Source organism: Morone saxatilis, unplaced genomic scaffold (genome assembly GCF_004916995.1).
Source record: "Morone saxatilis isolate NCDOM2014 unplaced genomic scaffold, NCSU_SB_2.0 Contig8, whole genome shotgun sequence".
Lineage (NCBI taxonomy): Eukaryota > Metazoa > Chordata > Actinopteri > Moronidae > Morone > Morone saxatilis.
Window position 1 is genome coordinate 17,614,652 of NW_023340257.1, and position 26,837 is coordinate 17,641,488.

Consider the following 26,837-nt stretch of genomic DNA (forward strand, 5'->3'; position numbering starts at 1 on the left):
TATACAGCTTATGACTTAAAATAAGCAAACTCCTCAAGTACTTATCTACAAAGAATATGTAGAATAATTTTCCCATAATACCCCATGTGAGAAGAAGGCCACCATTGTTAAGACATTAGATAATGTGGCATTTCACATTCCCAAATATATGGTGTCATTTGTAGTTTGTTTTTAAGAAACAAAAATATTTTGAGGCCATATCACCCTACTTGCAGTGTCACTAAATGATTTTGATGTACAGTATATAAACCTGTATGACATAAATGCAAACATCTGCATTGTGCATTGCTTTTAGAACAGTACTTTGGCGTCATGGCTCTATAAATAGCAATGTCGGTGAGCCGGTTGACTACTTTGGTCCAGACCACAATATCTCAACACAGTTTGCATTGCACTGCCATGAAATGTTATATGTGTTCTCCAAAGGATGAATCCTACTGATTTGTATACCTGCAAAACTGATGACATTTCTGTCAGCCTCAGCTATACTTTATGTTCAGTGCGAATTACCAAATGCTAGCAGCCTAACTAAACAAAGATGGTGAACATGCTAAATTTGTGTCAACATATCATATACCACCTACTTTATATAAGCAACAGCACTGTCAGGCATCTGTTATGGATGCCTATAAGTCCTGACATGTTTGCAGTATATTGATTCTAGTTGTTGTTTTCCTGTCCATTCAAAATCAATTGATTTTTCATTCTCCATCTGGTAGCCATATTGGTAAGAACAACATTTATTTACAGTGTCGGCTGTGTTTCTCAGGAGGGTGAACGTGTTTTAGTTCCCTACATCTGAATGCACATTAGATCTCAATTTCCCCTCAGGGAGAAGGCTTGTGAACTCGCCTCCAGCTCTGTGCTTGCTAACAGAGAGTATAAAGTCACAGAGAGGGTAAAGATGTCTTTAAGCGCTAATTCCACCGCTCCCTGTGGATGTTGAAGGCCAGAAGGGCTGACAGTAAGGAGGACAGACACTGGGTAATGACATCTAGCCTGCTAACGAGGAACAAAACACAGCCAGGAAATGCTATTAATCACAAATTATTATAGGCTTGGCTTTCTTCTGTTGTTTGGCTTTGTGTGTATATACAGTATGTACTATACATATGTGTATGTATATTAGCTAATTTTGATCTTTATATCTTACTGTGTTTGGGAGGGGGAAAGTGGCTGGCTTTGTGTAGCTTATTTTTGACTTTGCTATTTGTTTGCGTGTGACTGCACATACATACTGTTATTGTACTTTGTATACTTTTATATACTGACCCCAATCAATGAATAGAGCCTAAGGAAGCATAATATACAGAGTTTGCTACTAAGAAACTGAGAAGTAGGACACACACACACACACATATACACAAGCCAACAGTGAGCATCTCAGACTTATACATGATGCAAAGTGAGTGCCAAAGCCAAGCTGTAGATGCATGCTCCATGGATTTTCCACCCTCTGGTGATTTTCAAACCAAAACATTTCAGACTCATAAGTAGAGCAGAGACAGAGAGGAAGAGAGAAAGAGATAAAGTGTGTGCATGTGCTTGGGTGTTCGCGCACATGTATGCACACATGCTTCTGCATCTGTTAATGTCTCAGTTTTGAGTTTTAAAACGAGCTCATGGTGTTATCGCTCTAAAAGTCACATTTACTGTGCTGTCAGTTTCAAAGGTGATGCCTCTGGCTGAGGCTGTCCTCTCATCTGTGCCTGGTATCTCTAAGGCAGGGGATACATTAATCATTAAGCCTTTACTGTTTTGTCCTTCAATTGGGTCCAACAAAACACTGACAGAATTAAGCTTCTGGTATTACAAGAGCACAGGATGTCAACAACAAAGAAAGAAATGGATTAAAAATGGATTAGTGGACAGTGGTTTATGTGCCTGTAGCAAACTGTCTTGAGCTGCATTGTTTAGTGCTCTTTGACTTTGCATCTACTGGATAGAGAAACTATCGAGTTTCTGAGCAAACAATAAAAGCAGAGCTTCTGATCTTGGCAGACAGACAATGCTGCACTGTAGAAACGGTATGTCTATGATTGAACTTGAACTAAAACTATGATTTAAAATGGATTTTGCTGAATACCAAATCACAGCTATCTACAACCAAAACATTCAGCACACATACAGCAGCTAACCTTCAGTGGATAAATCTCATTAAAACTGGTCTTGAAACTTTAAACACTGCCTTTAAAACACCAAAAAAAACACAAAACTAAATCAATGAATGGAGCTGAGCCTTGAGAGCTGCTCTGATTTTAGAGGGTCTGGGTAGCAGCAGTGAACGAATATGACATTTGTTACTTAAATGATATGCTGCTGATAGTATCTTGATCAATTGCTCTATTAATCAGAATCCATCCAGGCTTAGCGCAAATAAATATATGCAGAGAGAGTAGAGGAGAGGGGGATTTTAACCATTTTATCTAAATCACATGCACAGCTCCCAGTCTATCAACTTGAGATAGACGGATGTGGAAAAAAAGACACAAACAGAAAGTCACTCAGACAGTCATAAAATGCACAAATATGCACACACTTTCAAGCCTGGTTATGTAAAGACTGCATCCTAGTCTACCAGCTGTGTCTCTGTATCTCGGTACAGGTGCACTGCAATAAGAACGCAGTTAATTTCCGTTTCGAAAACAATATGTAAACACAGAAAGGGAGATTGAAAATCCATCCATTTTATGAGCCTGAGACATTAATCACTGCTAAACGATCATCTCTACGGTATATCACCATATGTTGCGTGCAAATGCAGCAGTTGTTTGACTAGTTACGCAACAGAGTGTGAGTGTGGAAAATCAATTAATGCCAGCCATAAACCACAGAATGACAGATACAAATGACTCAATTTGATGTTTCAAGATCAGGCTAATAAATGGACTACTCTGGACAGTGGTGTACCTGTCTGGGTGTCCTCTCTGATTTGCTCCTGCACCACTCCCAGTCTGTCAGCTCGATCTTCCGACACTCCTCATGCGACAGCCTCCTCTCTGTCCCCTCGAACACAGACGATGTGTCAGTGAGATTGTGGCCCTGCTCCCGGTGATGAGAGGGCAGTGAGGGTACGCAGCGGAAGTCACCATCATCTCCGTGGTTCTCATGAGGGAGAGAAGGACCATCAGCCAGCGCCTCTCCTCCACCGGCCACCACTTCCAACATAAGGTCTGCATGAGAGGAACTGTCCACAGGGCAGGTGGTGCTGAAATCAAAACTGGGGCCCAGGCTGGAGAACCCGCCACTTTCTAGTGCATCAAGGCGGTTGCTAGGGAAGTCGCAGTTAAAGAGGCTGTGATAGGCAGGCTTCTCAAGGGGCAGACTGTTATTAGATATCGTGGCATGTGACAACTTGTACACTCCATAGCCTTGTTGGAAGGAAAGGTTGAACTCAAATCTTCTTTTCATTACTGTGAACAAAGTAATTGAGAGTAACTGTATTACACCTTATGCCAAAAAAGACAAAAGTATGCCCAATATCGCATTGGGGAACTTGTTCAGGGGTTCATTATGTAGAACACTTGATGGTGCATTGTTGGTAAATTTGTATAAAGTGATGGTTTACCTGAGGGTTCCTGTGTTGGATCCCGTTTGCAGTTAATGAAGCAGCCACACGGCATGTGGATCCAGCGCTCAGACAGCACGAATAACGGAGTGACCGCAGGTGCGAGCAGAGTGAGAAAGAAGCTCAAAGTCTCCAGGGATGAGCTGCGTGCATTCAGTGCGTGGCGCACCAGCACCAAAGTCTGTGAATGAAGGGGAAGGGGAAATTAATTCACTGAGGAGTCAGTCATTCAATATGCATGAGGAAGTGGGGGGGAAGACTCGAGGGAGACACATGAATGGAAAGAAATTACAAAGATCCCTTACCCATACTGGGCTTTCTTGATTTTCATTTTCTTTTGTTATTCAAATATGTCAGTTTGGTAGTTTGAGGCGAAACGCAGTATGATGCGTATGGGAGTACTAAATTAAAAATATTAGAAATATTAAACATTAAAATTAGAAATGACTAGCCATTAGCCATTGTGGCCCAGCGACAGGTTCAACATTGTGCTGATATTGACCTCTACAGCTTTCTAGAAAATGATTAATGCAAACACAGATACAATGGTAAATATCTACAGAGAAACTATCTTAGGCAAGCTATGTTTAGACTTGTTTGTATCTTACTAAAAAAATGAAAAAATCACACCCACAGAAAGATAAACTCATTGTGAATTGTTAGTTTTGTCGTATTTCTGATCAGTGATATTTTGGCATTTTCTGTTTTAATCATATCCAGTGCTTTTGCTCATTTTCAGTGTTGCAAGTTTTGAATGTCAATTCTGTTTCATTGTCAGCTCAGCTGGCTGCACAGCATTTATCACCTAAAATTCTTTTTTTTGTTTGAACAAGAACAAATGTTGTAACAGCAGCACTCACTGTGTGGCAATCATGTACAGGATTTTACAATGCAACACAATGAATGCTGCCCTTTAGGTGTTGACTAAAACATGCCAACTACTGTTCTCAAGGCCTTTAGGGAATGTTGGGACCAGCTGCGACTAAACAATTGCTTTAAAAAAAAATATCATTATCATTTGTATGTTCAACCACCAAGACGCAATGTCTAAATTGTTTCAAAACTGTAAAGATAAAATCCCATTTTCACATAATAAACTCTTACAGCTCATAGCCTATACACAAAATACAAAACAAATGGTGGTTTAACTTAGCGATGTATGGCATTAAAATGTTTAGCAATCTTGTGCTACATCAGAGGCCTACACATGAGTTTCTAACTGACTGTTTGACATCCAGTTGTTGCCCCCATAAGATGATAGCTTATTTGTCCTATTTTTCTTGAAACCGGAGAAGTTTTTCCAATATAATGAGACAGTTCCAGGTATTTGGATTGTGCATTCAGGAATCTTCTATAAACATCTGTCATTGCACCATAGGGCATATCATTCCAATTAAATGCATTAAAATAAATCCAACATTAAAAGAAGTTGGAAATAAGCATAACTAAAAAAAAAAAAGTTAATAATTTCAAGCCTATTACAGTAAGTGGTTTGGCAAGGCATTTTCCAAACGTTATTATGTTGTTTAATTTGGCTTCAACTACTGTAGCATTTACTTGCATCACGCTACTTACCATCATTGGCATCCATAAAATAACTCGGACAACCGCCAGGATCATGGAGAAGCGCTTTTGTGCGAACACCACTGGTGTGTCCTCGACAGCAGCTGTCCTCTGTCCGTTGACAGACACTGGGGACAGACAGCTGTCCTCTTTCTCCCTGAGCTCTGTCCCGCATGAACTTGGGCTCAGCTCGTTGTAGGCACCGAAACTTTTGTTCAGGCTGTCCCGGGAAAATGACTGGAGATCACAGAGGGGAGCGGAGCCACTCAGTCCCCTCGCCATCTCCAAATAGCTTGGGTACATTAAAGTCCTCTGGGGCTCTCTGGAGCACAGCAGCTGGTAGGTGAGAGGGATAAAGAAAAACAACAAGCCGCAGAAACACAGGGAATATAAGGAGAAAAGCAGCAGGATGTAAAAGCTGTCGATCTCTGGGAAACACCCGAGAGAAGCCGGCGTAAAGCTGCCCCATCCGCACAAAGGTAACACACTGACGGCCAGACTGACCGCCCACACACCGGCAATGGCCCACATCACTCTCAGGGGCCGGCGGACAGATTGGAGCACTCCAAATCTCTTGGTGACATAAAAAGTGTAGGCTGCTATAAGGCAAGCCTTCATATTGCTTGAAACCCCCTGGAACACGTACAGAAGTCCGGACAAAGTGCACAGACTGGTCGACCCTCCACCTCCATCCGTCTCCCACTGTAGGAGCATGAACAAGGAGAGAGGGACCACACTGAGAAGGTCGTCCACCGACATGGAAGCCACAATGAGACACAGGGAGGTTTTTCTCCTCATCCGGAGGAGAGACAGCAGCGAATACACACCTCCGGCAAAGGTTGCAGCGGCGATGGTTACGCACAAGCCGAAAAGCAGAAGGCGGATTTGCCTCTCCACCCCCGCGGGGTCTGAATTCTCGTAGGTGGCCGTGGAAAGGTAGCTCTGGTTGGGCGCCGGGGAGCTGAGGTGCGTCGTGGACATTTTCAGTGAATTAACTTCTCCGTCTCTTTTGGCACTTTTAATTGGTCAAATCTGACTCATTACCTGTAAAGTTTACCGCGCTGGAAAAAATGTGAGGATGGCACACAACATCTACACACACACACAAAAAAAAAATATCAGTCAGTGGAGAGGATGAGAGAGACACAGGGCAACATCCTTTCTCCGGTCCAAGTGGGAGCGCACGCGTAACCGAAGCCTTCCGGTCCCTTGGATGTGGAGTCTCCGGGTACCGTGCGGGCAACCGCTTGTGTTCACCGTTCAAACCGCGCAACCGGAGCACCTCCCGGTTCCAGCTGCCGATTTACGCGCTGTCGTCATCATCGTTTCCTGTCACGGTAGCAGTTCGGGTTGGGCCAAACGCAGCCTGGTCCGATGCATCAGGTTGCGTTTTCATTTGTGGCTTGGCTCGACCCTTTCCTTAGGTCATGCCAAACACTAACACCCCTCCCCCATCCTTTCTCCCACTGCCCCCGCCCCTCCCCCCACCTCTCTCCGACTGAGGGGGAAACTTAACCACAAATGAGTAAAAAATAAGGTTCTAAAGATTTTTCCTGCAAATGCAGATTTGTGTTTGTGTGTAATTGGGGCCCATCACTTTGCGGTTAATTTCATTTGGAAGCCAAAATAACCACCCACAGACAGGCTGTGTCTGTGAGAGACAGTTTCAGCAGATTGGCTTTCATTGTTCAATTTTTAAACCCTTTTTGACTTAATGGAGTCAGGAAACTAAATGCCAGGCCTAAAATAATAAGGGAAACATAAATTAGAAAAGGTTTGAGTGGTATCTTGTGACCATGTAGACTGGTTGCTCTCTGAGCCAGACTGAAAACAGAGTAAGGCCAGTTTACTGTATGTGCATGGTGTCTCTTTGTATTTTGTCCTGTGTGCCATACTACTGTCAGAGCAGAGCAGCCCCCATGAGACATAAGGGCAAAGGACACATTCAAGGTAATGAAGTACTTACAAGTCAGAAAGTTATTCTGCTGGACTCATCCAAATGGACACTGTGTTGTTAGAAAACATAATCATTTTTGTCACCAGAGGCATGCACTTTAAATGATCATTTAATGAATGATTAAGTTGTAATTAAAACAGTCTGATCGTTTTATTAGATACAACATTAAAGCAGGTTATAGGGACAACATTGGCAGATGAAACCAGCTAGAAAAAAACTTCAACTAAACAGTATTTGACCCTGTGGACAGAGGCAGATTAGTTTGTGTGCAAGTGGAGCCTGTATGTGTGTCCATATCTTTATCTGTGCGTAAATCCTATACCCTGGTGTGGAATTGGCCTTGTCTCGTCCTTCCCTGTGGTGTTCAAGGATTTTCAGGCTGAAGGACTCCACAGTTTGTTTAGATGGTTCATGGGAGTTCATTTATCCTATCAGTAGTCCATAGATAATACTACATAGTGCTCTGTTTATCACTGGTAATAGATGTTGGGACTCATGCTCTTTATGTTAATTAAAACAAGGATCTGCATAATGACATGATGACAGCATGCTTATTTATCTCCCCCCCACCAAACCCTTCATGTTCTCACTTACTGTATGATATCACTATATGGTATCAATGGATGCTCAGCTCTTTCAGCCTTGTGTAACATATGCAAACATGACTGTAAGTGCATCTGACTTTAGGTCTTGCAATTGAATTAGAGTTTGGGCTAAGTGACTTACAGCTTGTCTAATGACTAGACTCTCTCCGGGGGCCATGAGGACACAGAGAGGGACATAAGAGGACAAAACACAATCCACAAGGGTGCATAGACACAAAACACACACACAGACACACAGATACACCAGCTGAGCTCAGCATCACACATCAAGGTGACCTACTTTGTGTGTGCATACTGCATGCAATAGTTTGTTCATATGTGCATGTGAAACAGCGCAAGGTGAGAGTGCAGCTCTATGAAGGTTTGTGCATTGGCAAGGAATACTGTAAGTGTAATGAAACAGGATCTGTTTGAAAATATGACAAGCTAACATTCTGTCAAAATACATCCCATCATCTATTCATGGAGGAAAGACTGAAAATAAATTTTATATCAAGGTAGAAGAGATGGAAATGGACCCAAAATCACTGAAAGAATATGAAAAATGAGGTAGGTGTAAGTTATTAAAATCCTCATGTTACTGTAGATGTACCCTGTCAAAACAAAACACATCTAACTAAATATCTGATATTTCTTGTAGTATAAACAGTGAAGCAGATTGAGCAAGACCTGTAATTATTACATAAAATATGCATTTCATTTTGTTACAGTTATGGCAAATTTGCCAAAGCTGCCATAGTTATCCATAGCTGTGAGCCAAATGCAAAAATTAAGAGACGAGACCTGTCTTATTTAAATCACATTTCAACAGCAGAATCCCAAACAGAGGCACTGCAGCATGATGTTCTAGCTGTAATATCCACGTTCTACTGTGTAAAATTAGATCAGACAAATATATTCTGTCTATCTGTCTGCAGACTGACACACATCCAGATGTTTCAGCCTGCTGATACATGGTGCTCTAACAATAAACAGTATTTACCCTCATCATTTTACATTCCTTTTAGATTGTGGGGTTCTTTGTAGAAAGCTATGGTACATTAAATCTGTGAAATGAGGCCCGTTATGATGACCGATATTGTTCTTCTGTTACAAAGGTGTTTACTAAAACCTGACATTTTCATCACAGTGTCTACTTTCATTGCTGCGTCTACTTCAATAAACATTTAATGGACTCTCACAAAGCCAAACAGAATTATATTCAAACTAATGAAGCAGGAGTTTGATTTGAGAATAACAGCCATCTTACAACATCTAATAAATCATTCATCCGTAATATTGGCTTGGAAATGAAAATGAAACCATGGGAATGCTATGAAGTAAAACCTCATTGTGTCTCTGCAGCAATTCATCTGGACCATGAAATGGAAGCAGCTAATCAATGATAGATGACTGTAATATGTTGTATAAATACCCTTCAAGAACATTAATAATGTACTGTGTTGTACATAAGCTCATATATCCAGATACATGTTTGTACAAATCACACTGCCATTACTCTGCTGCTTACTGGCCTCTAGTGGTGTATCCCATATTAAGCACATCACAGTTTGTAACTTTAAATAAACGGTAGAACTGCTGGAGTATCTCCCACCCCTCCTCTAACTCTTTTTCTCCCATCAAACACGAATCCACCCACACCTGCACGAACACACTCACAAAAACACACACACTAGACACAGAGACTAAGTGCATCATTATCCTAAGTCACATCAAATATTAATGAAGCAGCACTTGACACAGAGATACAGAGACAGACGCAGAATGGAAGATTATATTTGCATATAAGAGAGAAGTAAAACTGAATGGTGAAAGGTGGAGGAATAGTTAGTGCCATGAATTCATAATGACTCAACCCTTAGCTCTCTGCTGAGGTGCTCTTTGGGGGTGCATGTCGAAATATAGACAGCACATCTTACAGTTGTTGAATTGCTGCTTTTAGGATTAGATTGACTTTGAGAATCAAAATATACTTCATGCTGTTGGGGGGGAAAAGCATGGTGCTAAAAAAACATTGAATCAAAAACATTATCTCTTATAGTGCTGAAATGACAGAAAATCACCACTTCACCCTATTGTGGTTGAATCTCATCTCAACCCTCTTACCTTTATTCTTAATTGCTGATATTTCTTGTGTGTATGTAAAGCATTTTGTAAATATTGTTTAAAAATTGCTATACAAATAAAGGAGTTGGCGGAGACCAAAACAGAGCTGAAAAGAGAGTGAATATTGGACTTAAATTCATATGGTGAACATAAAACTCACTGTGAATGCTAATGTGCCTCTGGGTCTGCTGGATGTGAAAGGAAACAGCTGTTTGCAAAAGCATCAGTCCAACTTTATCTGTAAGCCATTGATATGGTGGCTGTGTGTCTAAGATGCAAGATGTTTTCTGCCCCCTAGTGGCATTAGCGTTGATCCATGCAGCTTCAAGTTCCTATATTCTCTCTCAGGGACAGGGACTGTATATTGTGTTATATGTATTATTCTGTCTATATTTGGTCTGTGTTGGGTTATACAGCTTATTGTATGTTCTGAGAAACATAAACAAGCGACTTAAATTACTCTTTGCAGTGTGTCAATTTTGTAAAGGTTCTTGCAGGATGTTTTCAAATATTATGTGCATAAAGTACGTAAAAACAGTTCTGTAAATGAAAATTCAGACAAATAACAATGATCTCCCACTAAACAGGCAGTTCAAGATTGATGCACTGATTGACACTCGTATTTAGAGGTATTACTTTGACTTTTATTGAATTTATTTGATATAGACAGTGGAGATAAAAGAAGGACATGCAATGGGGGAGGTGAGACATGCAACATAGGTCTCTGCCAGAAGTCCAATGGGGATGCTGCAGTCAGATGCATCTAACTAAGTGAACCACCAGGACACCCTTGTGTTACATTTCCAATAAATAAGTATTAAAATCTGTAAAAAAAACAAAAAAAAACAGACATAAATAAAAACATTTATTTTAACAGATGTACATAAAATTCTAAATCCATAATTCAAATTTGGTCATACATTTGGGTGTGAATACTTCAATGCACAGGTGTGTGTGGCCACAAATGTGTGTGTGTGTGCATGCACCTGTTAGTAACTGATGACGTCTGTAAAAGTGTGTGTCTGTGTGTGCGTGTGAGTTGATACACATCAGTGTGCACATCAAAAACTGTCATCTATAATACATGAGGCAGAGTGTTTGAAGGCCATACCTTTGAGCATATTTTCCTTACCTACTGATGTTTTCATTATATAATAGAATAGAATAAAAACAGCATTTTGCAGAAAAAGTCAACAAAATTATGTTGCATGTAAGAATTTGTTTCTTTGTGTGTGTCTGTGGTATTCCGAGCCAAACCAAGTTGACTATTGGAAAGTCATGTCAGACCACATATAATTCACAGCACCTGTTTCCACGGAAACACTGACTGAGTTTGTGGTCATACACAAACACCTTTTGCCTTCCATTCTCTTTCTCTCTCACACACACACACAGTAATACACACACATAATAAGGTTCAGTTTGAATATTTATTTTATATCTTTTCCAAAAGAGCATCAAAAGTGACTAATGCTGTACTATGAGAGGGTTCAGAGAAGGTGGCATCCTCATCTGTGGACCAAACTGCATCACACATCCCTACTGGTAACGATGATATTTCTGTGAAATGAGGAAGAAGTATCCTAACAGTACCCACGGAAACAACCATTCAATGTTTTCCTCCCATAAATTCTTGTATGCAAATTTAACTGTGGTGAAGTTATAACAGGTAACACTAAGTAAGGAATGACATCTCTAGTTTTTCAAAGTTTTTCAAAGAGATTTAGTTTCGTGTGGAGTTTAGCTGATTTGCATTTGCAAAGCCTTTGCCTTGTCATTGAACTGGAATAACTGTCATGCAGCTGTTACAGATGGAGCTGAAAACAAGGAAGAAGTCAACATGTCATTTGTGAGCCATGAACCCATGACTATCCACAAACTTTTAAAAAAGTACAAAAGAAAAACTGAGGCGATATTTTTTGGAGTAGTAGAATCCATATGAATGAGTAGCCCAATACCTTATTTGGGCACTTTAAGTTGGCTTTGCCTTTAATTTGTCACCCATCCCAGCATGCTATGGGGAGCTGTAAGGTGCCCCTTTGCAAATCCTCTTTATCCTTTAGGCAAACATCTTTTTCTTTTTCAGATAAACCTTGGAACATATTTTTGCACAGAATTAGGACTGTGGATCTTGTGCCCCATTGCACAGGAAGAATAATTACATCAAGCAAAACGTTTCTGTGTGCTAGTGGGATGTATCTGACTATTGTTTTAAGACAGACTTGAACAAATTGTAAACCTATCCTTTATGTTTTTCCAGGTCACACATAGTTTCTGGTTTGTCCACCAGATGGACCTATTACACTGTGGAAAAGCTGGCCTGTGTAACGGACCAGGATCAAACATAGCCCTGGATAATGGATCACTGAGGAAGACGCAGGTGTCCAACATATTGCCTAAAGCCACTATAAGCTTAACCTAACCAGAGCTAGACAACACAATATTTATCTTCTAAACTCATATCTGCTTTCTTGCAGGTTTGTAAGTCTGTTAGTGTTATTTGGTAACGCTGGTGCTGCTTGGCAAATCCTGACTGCAGAGGATCCAGAGCGGCTTCAGGTGGGTCACTGCTACAGTCCTACAGGGGCAGAAATCATCAAGGCATCTGACTGTGAAGAAATGTGACAAATTAGCACTCTGTTTTATTTTTTTTTACCTCTTCTCTCCATGATTTCTAAACCTCCATCCCAACAACCTGTGCCACACTAATCAGCATAATGAATTCCTCCAGCATGCCTGGGCTTAATGGAATCAATTACTTGTTGTAGTAGAAAAGCTCTGGCAAGAAAACAACCAGCCCTGAGTAATTTACCTGGATGGTTATAGAGCGAATATTAAGGCAAACCTATGTAGCTTGTCTGAGTATTAATGCAGAGAAACAGATAATGATAAACAAAAAAAATGTTTCTTTGTTATTAGAGTAGAACACAGCATTAAATGCAGAAGTGAGAGGAGATAAAAGGGGAGCATAATAAGGAGATGATGTGACAAACCCATCTGTTTTTCTGTGCTTGTGTGTGTGTGTGTGTGTGTGTGTGCGTGTGTGTGTGTGTAAGCACTGAGTTTTGTTTCCCTTTCCTGCTCATGTGCATGATGTGTGTATATTTCTACATTAATGAGCAGACTAGAGATTTTCATTAAGGCCCCATTAGTACCTCTTTTTCCCTCTGGGCCCCATCTCACTACTGCACTCTCATTCATTCCTCTGATGCAATATCCATAGAGAGGCAGACAGAGAGTGGCAGCATACTCACTGTCACAGGAATTAAGTAAACTGCAATATGTCTGGCACCACTTTGAGAAATAAACGGACCCTTTTGAACTCAACTATCAAATGGGGTTTTCAGAAAAAGACATCAGCTTGAAATGAGGCAGAAAGGCAAAGTGGTGAGATGTAAATTATGAAATATGATTCTTCATTAAATAAACATTTGTGCATTAGGCATTTTAAGTTAAGAGTCTGAATTATCCAAAACAAACAGATCATATGGGATCGAGCCCTGGTCTAAAGGTTTTCTTGACTGACGTCTGTGCACTAGCTTGGCTATCATCCAAACACTGCTGACAAGCATGGCTGGGCAAACTTTTAAAAACCTTTCAAGCAGGCATGCTATCAAACTAGAGCGCTCTTCAAAACACTGGAAGTGTAACAACTCCCCAGCAAGTCAACTGGCAGCAGATTTTATCTTGGGGAAGTATGTTTTCAATCTTGGTCTTTCCAATCCAGTGCGCATCTCAGAGAGAAATGAGTTTGAAAAATTTGGCTGGCGTAAAAAATCTTTCTTTTGAACATCACTAAAAATAACAAGTGTGTTTCACCACAGGGGTTTACAGCTTCTAGTGGATGTTGCTGTGCTTTCATTACAAAACATTAGAGGGCAGTGGCTTTACATAAAGCGCCAAAGCGGCTTCCAGATCAACCAGAACCTCTTTAAAATACATGGGAGAGGTAGACAGCTCTCAGTAGTTAGTGTTAACAAGTCTCTGTCTCTCTGCTGTGTGTTTCACCTTCATGCTGCCTTGACCTTATTTGCTGCATAATTTTCCCTTCTCATCATATGCTCTCTTTCTGCTGAAACTTTGAGAAAGATGGAAAATACAAATAGTAGTATAGTTCCCTGGTGCATTGCGAAAAGGAAAGATGGACAATTTGTCTGTCTGTGCTGACTGTTCAAAGTCAAACAGAGTAAAACATTTCCTGTCAGAGAATTTAGGACAGAGGGGAAGACAAGAGAGGGAGAGGAAACGGAGTGTGTAAATCCAAATAGAGGTGTAGGAATGTCAGCGGTGGTCGACAGATCGTGTTGGCGTGTTAAGACAAATATTGCTTGAAACAGTACGATGTCCGTTCACAGAAAACAGAACACCACACAAAGGTGACCGCATGAGACAATTCTGTTGTTCAAAAGAATGTTTGTCACAAAGTACATCAGTTAGTCACATAGCCCAAACCGAAATACCACAGCATTAATTCAAGGAATCCTGGTGTTTCTCTGTGGACAAAAAAACTGTCTCGGGAATCCGTCTAGACATGCCTTAGCCTACATTTTGATCACTGCCTGCTTTCAGTCAAATCCGTCTTCAGTATCAGGATTAGGATGAATCCCACCATTGCATCTGCATTGTTATGTGCCCACAGTATGCCATGCCCAGATTCCTGCTGAAACATGTGGCATGATGACAATGAAAATAAAGGGTACAAAAGAACTGAATCTGTGTTAAAATCAGATTATTGCTACCATATACAGAACATCTTGTACATCAAGGGAAGTGCTAGGGTAAAACAAGTATTCTCATTGCTGCAAATGAATCGATTTTTTAATTTGTACTTTGAGCTCATTCTAAAATCAGTCATACTTGGAGGGACAAGGATTATTGTATAGCTTAGATGCTGCGTTGCTGGTATGTCTAAATTAGGAAGTTTTTGCATTTCAGCTTGCTTGTGTCCCTTTTCCTAGAATAGGATGTAGAAAAAGAGGTGTGGAAAACATGAATAATTTTAGACAGCATTACTGAATTGGAAAGTCATTGTAAAGTGGAAATTCATTGTAAAATGAGTACAGTGACACATTGGCCCCATTCACAATGCCCATATATAGAATAACTACAAGGTTTGGTATTACTATTTAGCAACACATTTTAACAGGTTTGTAATTTGTTACCGGATAACTCACCTGGTAGTGCCAGTGCTTGATTTACCAAGGCTTTGTCCTTGCTGCAGCACCCATGGGTTCAGTTCCGACCTGTGGCCCTTTGCTGCGTGTCATCCCCTCTCTCTCTCCCCCCTTTCCTGTCACTCTTCAGCTGTCAATTAAAGGCAATAATAAAAAACAACAATTTACTAAATCTTACACACTCGATCTTTAATAAATTCTTAATTAATGTTCTTTTCTGGATGGTCAGTAGTCATACGGTCCAATCAGTCAAAGGGATTTCTCACAATTTGCCAACCCAAAAGTTGTTCTATTAACCATTTATGATTCTATTAGTTAAATATTGTCTATGGTTACAACTTATAAATGCTTTATAATGGGTGCCATATCAACATAAGCAGTTTTCTTTAATTGAGTCAATTATTTCAGTATTTATACTTGATTAGGATGGTCTAGTACTCATTTCCACCAAGATGTGGGGAAAGTCACTCGCATACATACACCAACCTTTGTCATGTCATTTTTGCACTAAGAATAATTGTACAGCAGCCAGACACAGTGTCATGGTTTATCAGTCTTGGCACAAAAGTGCAAGGGGCTAAGAGAACACACTCAGGAGAAGGCATGCTAAGTGGCCATGACAGCTATCAGCTATCTTCTGGGTCTAGTTCAGACCCATTCAGAACAGTGTACACATACATGAACGTAGCAGCACACAAGAAGATACACTCTCTCACACACACTGATGAATAAATGAATGCTAATTTGTCAAATAATGCATATTATGTTGTTTAAAGTGTCCTATGGGAAACAATTAAGGGCAAGAGAGCAATTCAGAGGGTTTCAGATTTCACCACAAACATGACCAGGGCCAGATTTAGGACCAATTACACATAAATGCTGCAACTGACAAATTCTTCATAGCAGAGCAGTCTTGTCCCTGGTACAGTTTGGAACCCAAAGAGAACTACACGTACTGTCCTGGACTTTGGAAACTAGTAGACCAGTCCAAAATAAATTATCACTTTATGTCTGAGATCAAAGACATCTACTGGAAGGACAATATATGCGTAATCGTGTGTGTGCATGTCCATAGATAGTGTATGAAAGTGAAAAATGTAAACACTGGACTAAACAAGGACACACACTGTCATTAATGTGAAGCACTTGCCCACCCAATATCTTCCAACTACAGAGCAGCAATTACTGAACTGCACTTTTGGGCCTGGAATTCCCGTCCCACCTGTGCCACTTATTGGAATGAAAGGTAACAACAGCAGCTGTGGAGATTCTGCAGTCTGCTACATGTCTATGTATGAGTTTGTTAGTGAGTTACAAGACCATGAAATGTTTCTCATCCCAAAAATAAAGAGGAGTTATTTAGCAGTTTATGTGATTATCGTATCTTTAAAATTATTGTGATTTCATATGTTTTTGGTGGTGGAAAAATGAGACAATCCTGTTGATAACTGGTACGAGATATGTTGCTTTAAGCCCATTCCTCTCAGTAATCTTTGGGTTGAACCCATTCAGGGACTAAAGGGTAGGGACATGCATTGTTGTCTGCCTGTGTTTTGAAATTTTACACAAAGTGGCTTTAAATTTGCACTAATTGAGTTTCTGCCCACTTAGAGGCAAAGAAATATATTTTCACCGTATAAAGCTGCTATGTTTGAAGAGTTAGCAAACAGCTGCCTATTTACACATCCAGCAAAAATATCTAGGTTTCAGCTGCTAATTGCTTGACTACGTTCACCAGCTAATTGCTAACCTTGTCCTAAGTAGCATACAGTATTCATCTGGACTTTTACACTGAAAACAGCGGCCTGCTGAGGCTAGATATCAGGCTGTTGAAAAAGTCAAGACTGATGTCTGTAGACCTAAATGAGGAAACTCTTTGTGGGTGACAATTCTCTGTGCATTCATCAGGTGAGCCCTTTTACATTACACATTAATTAATTAATTAATTTGATCTATTGTTAATGTACAACATCCATGTGTGCAGTTTTAAATAAACTAAAATGGTAATAGTTAAGGTGCAACTACCAAGTGTAAAGCTTCCTTTGCTGGGCGGATACGCATGACATGAAAGCTTTATAATGACTCAATAACTCTGTTGTCATTGGCATCTGAATGAATTCAACAGGTACTGGCATGCATAAGATAAAAGGAGAGGGCAGAGAAGAGGACTGTTAAGAGACTGTTAGGAGAAACAATAAAAAAAATGTGTGATATAGCCACACATTTGTGTTTAGTGTGTCTCAAAATAATGCCTGTCAGATTTTTTCTCAAAGTAAAATTGCAAATACTTTAGTAATATGATTTACATGGGAGTTTCTTGAAACAGGCTTTCTGAGTCACCTGTCATTCCTTTTCACATAAGCAGATTCTTCCAGATACCAACTCACTATGGCAAAGCAAGTGTGGGCAAGTGAAGAGGATACTAACCGATGAAAGGAAATGTCTCTTCAATTGTGACTTTGTTCATGTCGGCTCCTAAACTGATAATCATAAAAGCAATGACGCAGGTGAACACACAGGATGATGCAAAAAAGAGAGAAAGATAAGAGATATTTTTCCCACTTGCATTTTAAATAAAATTGGAAAAACCTTGAATGTCACTACAAAAACAATCTGCCCACAAATAATGTGTATCAGGAAAAATTTTATGTATTTATATGTGTGAGCGTGTGTGAGTAGAAACATACATACATACATACATACATAGTGGGGACAAAAAACTACAGAGTCACAATATCGGGACTCACGTCCTATGTGGGGACAAAAAGGTTAAATCTTGTTGATGAAAGCAAATTTGTGTGTGTATGTGTGTAAAAAGAGAACATCATCCAGCTTTGCTTCAATATTGCAGCTGCTTCCCATGTGTACACTTAACTAATGTTTTATGACACATTATATTTCATACCGAAATCACTGGAGTGACTGCAAAGAACAGTAACATGGAGTTGTGAAGTCAACAAAAGCTCAACAGTAAAACTTTTTATTATAGTAGAATTCTGTGTTTGGACACACTCAAAACAATATTTCCCCCAATCCAATTCCTAACACATTACAAAACCAAATAAAAAACTTCTAAACTCTCTGTCAGGCTGGAAATATTGGGTAAGTTGCCACTTTTAACCATTTTCCTCTTCTTATCTATCTGTCTGTCTTCTCTGTTCCTCTTCTTGCTGCCTTATGACCGGCACAAACCTCAGTCTGAAAGCCCCTCTCTCTGAGTGACAGTCGTGAAGTTATTAATATGTGTGAGTCCTTGCCCGTGTGGGTGTGTTTGTGTGGTTCTGTACTTTAGTGCTAGGTTGTGTGTGTATGTGTGTGTTTATATGCACTGACAGCAGACTTTGAGCATAACTGGACAGGCCGTCTGTTGCTGATAGGAGAATCACTCCCCTGACAGTTCCTGAAGGGGAGTGCTGATAGGCCACCCCATCTGAGTGACCTTGAGCCAATCAAAGAACCTTCAAAAGATTATACATCCGTAGAATGCCTTTAAAAAAAAAAAAATTACTTCTTGAAATTGTGACAAACTTGCTGTTCTGTGTGATTCACAAGCATATGTGGACCAAATGCAGAACTGCTTATTAGTCATGGTGTTTGCTTCCTTGCAGTACCAGTTCTCTGGAACACATTATTCATGTTTTATACAGTGGCAGTGAACAGTTCATGTTAATTGATAGCGAAACCTGTCACTCAAAACTCTGATCATAATTCATAAAAGTAGGCAGGAATATGTTTGTTGTTTGAAATAAATAAATTCTTCTAATAGGGTACAATTAAAACCACATGGCTTGCATCTAAATGGTACTGACGTAATGCACATGTTGCTACTTGTTTAGTGACGATCTGATCTGTGTAACAGTTTCTGGCACTGGTTTCATTGAGAAATACTTGAAACCTAAAGAGTAATGCAGAGTGCATGTGAGTCTGTGTATCTGTATCTGTGCCTGTGTTTGCACACATGCGGCTATTTTTGCAACAAAAGACTGCTTAATACCTGTGTCACCCTGGGCACAGCGCAATTAAAATCCAATACTCTCCAGGAGTCCATAACATGCTGGGTTTACTGACAGTGAACAGAGCTCAAATGGCCAACAGAGAAGGGGCGAAGGGTTTTATTTGAAGAGCGCAGCAACAAAATGATGGAAAATATGATCACAGAGGTTGCACTGCCGGCAAATGTGAACATCCTTTAGATGCATTGACAGGCAGCTACTGTGAAAACTGTCAGTTCAGCTTCACAGATATTCAAAAGATATATACACAGATGGAAATCCCTTAGAGGGGAATCAAGCTGTTCATTATCAGAAGCAATGAAAAATGGATGGTATGATGGGATGACACTATAATAGGCTTGCATAAGCATTTATCTTTTCAGTTTAGAGTAGATAATTGGCAGTAGAGCTATAATCAGAGCATATGCAGAGATGAAATCGAAGGGCCTCATGACATGGTTTGGCTGTAGTGAAAGATAGTTTAGAAAAAAAAGTCCAGTTTTCCAATCGTAGCATATGTATGTGTCATCAAAAAATGTCTCTTTTGGTAGATGGGTATGCCATCTCACTTACAACATAACCATATAGTAAAATGTTCTGTACTGACATACACTACACTGCATACACTACTACATACAACATACAAATGTGCACAAGCAACTGTAGCTTAATTCTGATCACATTAAAATGATGAGCCACTGATAACAATGATAATTTCTCATCTGCTAAACTCCCTCGCTCCCTCTGAAATTAGGTCATTTATTCTCTGCAGTGACATACTTTTTTATTTTATTTGCTTTCCTCTCACTGTGATGCTAACTTTCCCTTTTAGACCCAACATCCTTATGTGTTTGCAGAGTTAATTGCTCTTACAGAGGTGACCCTCTGGTGAACTTTGGGGTTCAACATTAAAGGAGGCATGAGCAAAAGGTCACGTAACTATATAACTAAGCAGCGACAATTCAGAGCAAATAGATCAAAGTAAATGTTTTATGAGGATAGATAGTAAGCCATGTCACAATATTGTAAAAATGTATAGAAGCCAATGACCCTCTAGTGGTTTAGAGTAACAGAGAAAGCAGGGTTTTAGGATCAAATACATTATAAGGTCCTCCTGACAGACTTAATCCTCAGTATAGAAGCACAGTGGCAATTGTCTTGGTTCAACCCTACTTATATGGTGCACTTAACTGCTTCTGTGATTGACATACATTGCTGTGTGAGGACAGCTGTGTATAACAGTAAAGAAACCCATGAGAATGGTGATTTGCATATCAAAATAGTGGAAATAAAGGTGTCTGTAGATTTAAACTAGGCTACATTTGAAACTTTTAACATGTATAAGCACTTTTTTTGTCTACAAATCTACACACTAAAATATAATTTAAATTAAAGTTATTTTTAACCTAGATGTCTAAAAAACTCACTAATGCACCACTGCTATAGGCATACTGTGAAATTCCATTTTCAAATTGGCTTAAAGGACCAGTGCGTAGGACTCAGTGGCATTTAGCGGTGAAGTTTCAGATTGCAACCATTTGAATACAGCTCAACCTCCCAAATATGTAGGAGAAACAACAGAGGCCTCAAAAAGCCCTATCTTCAGCCGATCTTTGGTTTGTCCGTTCTGGGCTACTGTAGAAACATCATGGTTCAACATGGCGGCCTCCATGGAAGAGGACCCGCTTCCTCTGTAGTTAAAAGCGGCTCATTCTAAGGTAAAAAAAAAACGATCCTTATTTTCAGGTGATTATACTTGAATGAAAACATAACTATTTATATTATATTGGATTCTGCCAATGTATCCTAATATTTTATATAACCATGTAACCTTCCCAACCATTTGGATAGGGATTAATTGTCATGCTGTATGCAGCTGTATGTAGTTACTGTCAGTCCATGTGACAATTTATTCAAACTCCCTGATCTCGTTTAGTGTCATAACCACAGCACAGTCAGACCTGACAGTCAAATATGTGTTTAAATCAGGGGTTTAAATTGTTTAGTTCTTTGTGATTTGAGTGGTTCCCAAAGAAAGGTTCAGGGACCTTCAGGGGACATCACCCCCAAAACTATCTTGCAGTGTGTAGCAAAAAAGTCATGACCTTTAAGTGCATTTACACTACTGATATTAAGGAATTGGTCATATTATAAAATTTTGTTTTAGAAAGAAACTATTTATCATTCTAAATGTAAATTACTGTAAATTATTAAATTACTGTAGAAAATAATTATACTAAAAAGCAGAAGGGCACTCACTATAGTAAAAACAGTATTATTACAACAAGGATTTTATAAGCTCTTTCTAACCACAAAGTGCTTTGGATTAAAAGCTGTTGACAACCATAAGAGTAAGCACACTGAAATATAGTACACATCACTTCACCACAGTGTTCACCTGAACCTGCGCCCTGGAGCTATTTAGGCGCCACTGACAGCAAGTGCCGCTGACAGGGTCACTTCTAAACGCCGCCCTGACGGAGGAGGCGACGACTTGTTTGACAGGGAACTTCACAAGGCTGCTTCATTGCCTCACTATATGTCATAGGCTGTATAAATATGGGATCTCCCCCCTGTGGATCACACACTTGACCAATTGCGCCGCGCAAGAGTCTGATGGCTCATTTGAATTCAGCGATCCTCTGAGGCTAGATGTGGTACAGACAGTATACAGTAGTAGGTAGTGAAGGGTCTGTGCGTGAGTGTGTGTGTGTGTGTGTTTATGTGAATGTGCACTCCTAGAATAGAAATCCAAAGGAAGAAAAAGGAGAAGAAGAAGAAGAAGAAGAGAGGCGGGATCGGTTTGTGCCTTGTTGAAATCCAGGGTGAAGCAAATACACAGTCTGTAACAGATCGATCAGCACTTCGCGCTCCCTTTGTGGATTTGATGGATGTTTGATCAGTGGATGTGATGCCCATATATATCATCGACCGAAAATTTCCCGACACATCTGGTAAGTCGCTCACGCACCCCGAGCGCTTCTTATAACGCCGTGCCATCTGTGTGCGTCTGTCTGTGTGTGTGTGTGCGCGCGCGCGGGTGAGTGCATTATTATTGCGTGTGTGCGTGCGCGTGTGCCGTCCGGGTGACACGGGGCAGCGTGCACCAGTTGATCATGCCACCCCCCTTGGAATTCCCGACGTGCAACAGGAGATGAGGAGCTGGCACGCATCTATCATGCGTCTTCTCAGTTGCAAATCACTATGTGTGCTGCAGCTGAATATTTTTATCACTGGAGTTTTGACACCTAGGTATTTGGTCTTATCAACAAAATACTTTAAATATTATTATCCAGGTAGGTAAGCTTACTTTGTGGTTTTGGTTCACTGTAGCTATGTTGGCACTGGTGATATTTTTAAGTTGTTTTATCCCTTTAAAAGTTATTTTTCCTTTTCCATTTATACTGATATCAGAAAAAAGAAAAAAAACATTAGGCAAGCAATTTAAGAGGTTGGCTTCATTTCACCTAGATCACAGCACCTTTGGGCATCAAGTCTCCTCTCTCAAAAAATGATTTTAAAGTGATTTTAGTGTTCAGTGAGCTGCTATAGGCCCAGTGCTGCAAATCATATCCCAGGAAGGTGTTATTTTAAGTTAAAGTAGGCCACATTCCTGTACTTATTCAAACTCAATTAGGTACATGACATGTTCATGGCTCACATTGATGTAGGTTGTAAAAAAGTGACTTTGTGCAAGCAGCCTCCTGTTGACTTGTGTGTGCATGTGTGTGTATGTGTGTGTCCAGACACATGGGTGTTTTCAGGTGTCTCAGTGAATGATGGGTTTAATTTTGAAGGGGTTTGTGAGGTCTCACAAGACATGGGAACGTTTTATGTTTTATATATATCATGACAGACAGACAGGGAGCGGAGAAATAGAGAGAGTTTTGACTTTTGGTGCTCCTTATCTTAAAAATGCAGACAAGGCAGCATATTCCTTTCAAAACACGCTCAGGAAAAGAGACATCAGAGCCACATTATAAAAAGTAAAAACAGTGACTGCGTCCTGTAACAAGAGCAGGAACATCAGCAGCAGAAATGACAGCCCACCTTCCAAATAACTCACGCACAGATTAGAATTAGACTAGGACACATCCTCCCTCACAGAGCAAACCTTAAAGGTATCAGTGTCATACATGTACTACTCCTAAATGAAACCAGAAGCACTGAGGATCATTTAATGAGAATTACCTGACTTTAAACATGTCCAATGACTAATTCCTACTGAGCCGTGTAAAGAAACACAGCCGTAAGCATTTTGTATGAGTGATAATCCACAAAAGGGACATACAGTAAGCAGTCCTTAAGATTCATACCTAACATGTCTCAGCACACTGAGAGGGAGTCACTTAAACATGATTTAGGACCTGAGCGGGAAAAACAAAAAAAACCGGTGTCCCGCTCTGTTTTTACTGCTCCCCCCCCCCCCCACACACTTTTTGCACATTCCTTCACTCCATTTTTAGGTCCCTTTCCCTTTTCATACATTTAGCAGGCGTTCCATTTCTTGGCATGCATTGTGCCAGGATTAGAGCGAATGAATATAATGTACAGCCTCTCCAACGCTGACATGCACGCATGGTTTTATTAGAGCTGTGGGACTGCTGTCACGGTGATGTGTTTGTTCGCAGAACAAAAAAAAAAAAGGTTGAAAGTTTCTGCCCCCTGCTGCAGCCAGAGAGAGGTTGACAGGAAGCAATGATTAACACATCAACTCATGTCATAAAACTGCCGTCAATCATTAATTTCCCATTTCCCGTATTTTAGTTGCCTTTAAGATTGTTAAATCGTTGTAAAATCACATCCTTCAAACACAAACCCTGCAAATAAGTTGGACGAGCAGCTTGTTGGTTAGCTTTATAAAGTAATGGCCAATTACCAGGCTGGATAATGACTGTAACCAGGGAAGTTTACTATACATTGGGCTATTGTTTAGTCATGAAGAAGAATGATAGGGGATTTGACATTCAGCAGGACTGTGGTTATGTGCGAGAGTGATGCATGTGGATGTGTGTGTATAGTAGGTGATGTTGTGTGTCGGAGGCTGTCTACTTGTTCAAAGGAAGCTAAGAGACTTTGTCCTTTAGTCGAGCTGCGCTCTCATCTCAGCCAGAGAGACCCACCCATCTGCACAGGCGCTTCATGACACCAGCTTGTAGTTTAAGTGTATGTGAGAGCATTGCTGTGGACTTGTGTGCGTGTGTGTGTGCCTTGATTGCATGAGCGTGTGTGTGCCATCAGTAAGGGATTAAGGATTAATTGCCTTCAGAGATAGACTTAACTGCTTGTTACATGAACTTTGTAAAGTTCTCACTTGGCCCCCGAGAGGAAAACAACACTGTATAGTGAGGAGCAGAGGAAAGGTCTCTCTTGTTTTCCGTTCTTCAGAAGTGTGTGTGTTTCTTGTTTGTTTTTGTTGTTTTTGTCTGGAGTGTACTGCCACCAGAGGGTAAGAACTTCCATTGTTCTCACCTTTTGCTCCAGGACTGGTTAAAAAGAAATACTGTTTGTCTTTTATTCTCATTTGTTTTCTTATCACTTTCATGTGTCTTTTATCTCCCTTTCACTCGTTGTATTTTCTTTCTTTGGCTTCTACCTAAAAAGTCTGGAGACTTAACAAAATGTTTGCTTTGTTAACATAAAAATCAATATATTTAGATTGAAACTGGTATTTTGCCAAAATCCTCACATTTGAGAAGCTACAGCAAGTGTTTGGCATTTTTGCATACTTCTTACAGAATGAAAATGTGTTCAAGTCATATTTTGTGGACAAATTCCATATGCACAAATTCAGATTACATTTTTGGTAGTCTCCCTTCAATGAAATGTGTATGTATGTAAAATGTCCACCACAATTTCTGACAGCCCAGATTAAAATAGCTTGTTTTTCACAAAGATAAAAATATTCAATTTAGGTATAAACTAGAGAAAAGCTGTACATTTTATATTCAAACAGCAAATGTTTGGCATGCATTGAAATTTTTGCTTATTAATTTCATGTCAGTTGATTGCAGCTCTACGTCTGTGTTCCTCTGTGGTTCTCCCTCTCTCCTCAGGTGAGTTGATACAGCTGGCAGCTGAAGGAGGAGACCTGAGAATGACAGAGACCAACCCCCCCAAGTCGGCTAAAAAGCCCCGCTGGACCTCCTTGGAGATCGGCCTCATTACTATTGTCTCCTTGCTCTTCATCGTCATTGTCGCCCTCATCATTCTCTTTGCTACACAGAAGACTGGTGAGTGCTGAAGAAAGGACAGATGACTCATGCTCATCAGAAAAAGTGAGAAATATCTGAGAACCTGAGTGGCTCCCGGAAAAAAAATCATTTTTTAAATCTTCGCCAGACTGGTCAAAAAATGTGTCACGTAATTAAAAACTATTTTTGGGAGCCATTTAGCATAGAGCACATACTTTTTTTTGCAACCACAATATTAAGTGAAACTTTCAGGACTTTTTAAAGCTCACCGTCTTTAAACTACGTTCATGGATTGACCCGTTCTTCATGCTGAGTTCATGGTTAATGGTAAGCATATAAAGGAGCGTGCTGAAGAAGAGCATTTTGTGCAGGTGAATAGAAGACATTCGAGCTGTGTGCCTTCAAAGCAGAGTGCAAAAGTACAACCACTGAGCCAGAAAGAAGAAGTCAGTGTGCAAAGGTCCTTTTTAGAGTTTCTTTTATATTCTCAGGTATTTTGTTCAGTTCAAACACTGTGCTATTTCACATGTCAGACTTTAGTGTAAATGATGAAGAATTGTGTGTTGCTGTAAATCATTTACATAATATGAGATATCATATCTCATATTATGAGAAATGGATCATTTAAAAAGGACACAGTGAAATTGTATAGACACCTGCACAGCCCCCTCCACACCATTGGAAAGCAATCAAATTGAACCTTCAGATCTACATCACAATATGAGTGTCACATGGGTTATCATAATCATTAATATCCTGACTATTGCTTTGCTTGAATTTTTATACTTTCTTATGAATGTATTAAACTGGTACATAAAGTTGACACAAAGTCTTTGTTACTTAAGATGATAAGGAGTTGTATTAATCCCAAGTATGACAGTAACATGGATAACAAACAGCTTTTTTTATTAATATCCAGGTTAATTATTGACGACTGGAGCAACTGTGAAGTTTAGCAGGTCAATAATTCAGAAATCTGCCAAAAAAGCCAATGTAATTAAAACTAATGATACATACAAAACTGGTTGCGTTGACATATGCCTGTGTGTTGAGCTATTATTATCTTTTGCAGTCTTGTGATTGATAAATGTGTAAACTGCCATGTCAGGAAAACGAGAAGTAATAATTAATGACTATGTCTATGTGTGCTCTCACCTGTGTGCATATCACGTGCATTCTTACACATTGCAGAAAGCAGTGTATTTAAGGTTATGTGACAAGTCACTGGTTTGTGTGTGTGTGCTTGTGTCAGTATATGTCATACTGAGTTTGATTAACAGGTTTGCACCTAAATTATTCCTGACAGAGTGAAAGCAACACTTCTAAGCTGTTTAAGGTTATATGTGTGGATGAGATAGAGATAAAAGAAATGAAGAAAAGGAAGGAAAGTGGAAGGAGAGAATGAGCATTTGACATAATGACTGATGACTGCAAAAATCCCACTGAGTGATGATTTGTTTTGCATTTTCCTGTAGATGAAATCTGCACCACAGCTGACTGCACACAGTCAGGTAAGAACTGTGTGTTTGTGTATCTTTGTCTCATTCTAAAGGCTTTGATTTTTCATAGAGGCGGACAGAAAAGAAAAATTTAGACTGCTGCAGAAGCCCAGGGATTTCAGACATACTTAGAGAAAATGGCTTCTTCAACTGTGAATATGTTGCCTCTAAGTCCAAAC

At 39.9% G+C, this 26,837-nt stretch overlaps 2 protein-coding genes across 4 annotated transcripts in view; one reads left to right on the forward strand and one right to left on the reverse strand.

Annotated features, from left to right (window-relative positions):
- Positions 1 to 6,382, reverse strand: part of LOC118341446 (probable G-protein coupled receptor 149) — a 9,447-nt gene extending 3,065 nt beyond the window's left edge. The window contains exons 1-3 of the mRNA XM_035679692.1: positions 5,144 to 6,382; positions 3,569 to 3,749; positions 2,911 to 3,413 (exon numbers count right to left, since the gene is read on the reverse strand). Of these exons, the coding sequence (XP_035535585.1) occupies positions 2,911 to 3,413; positions 3,569 to 3,749; positions 5,144 to 6,112 (1,653 nt within the window). The 5' untranslated portion in view covers positions 6,113 to 6,382. The remainder of the gene's footprint in view (positions 1 to 2,910; positions 3,414 to 3,568; positions 3,750 to 5,143) is intronic.
- A 15,066-nt stretch (positions 6,383 to 21,448) lies between these two features.
- Positions 21,449 to 26,837, forward strand: part of LOC118341538 (neprilysin-like) — a 28,299-nt gene continuing 22,910 nt past the window's right edge. The window contains exons 1-3 of one of the 3 annotated variants that reach the window (XM_035679808.1): positions 21,449 to 21,919; positions 25,022 to 25,198; positions 26,635 to 26,670. In XM_035679808.1, the coding sequence (XP_035535701.1) occupies positions 21,877 to 21,919; positions 25,022 to 25,198; positions 26,635 to 26,670 (256 nt within the window). In that variant the 5' untranslated portion in view covers positions 21,449 to 21,876. The other 2 variants (XM_035679809.1, XM_035679810.1) reach the window with 2 other exon arrangements.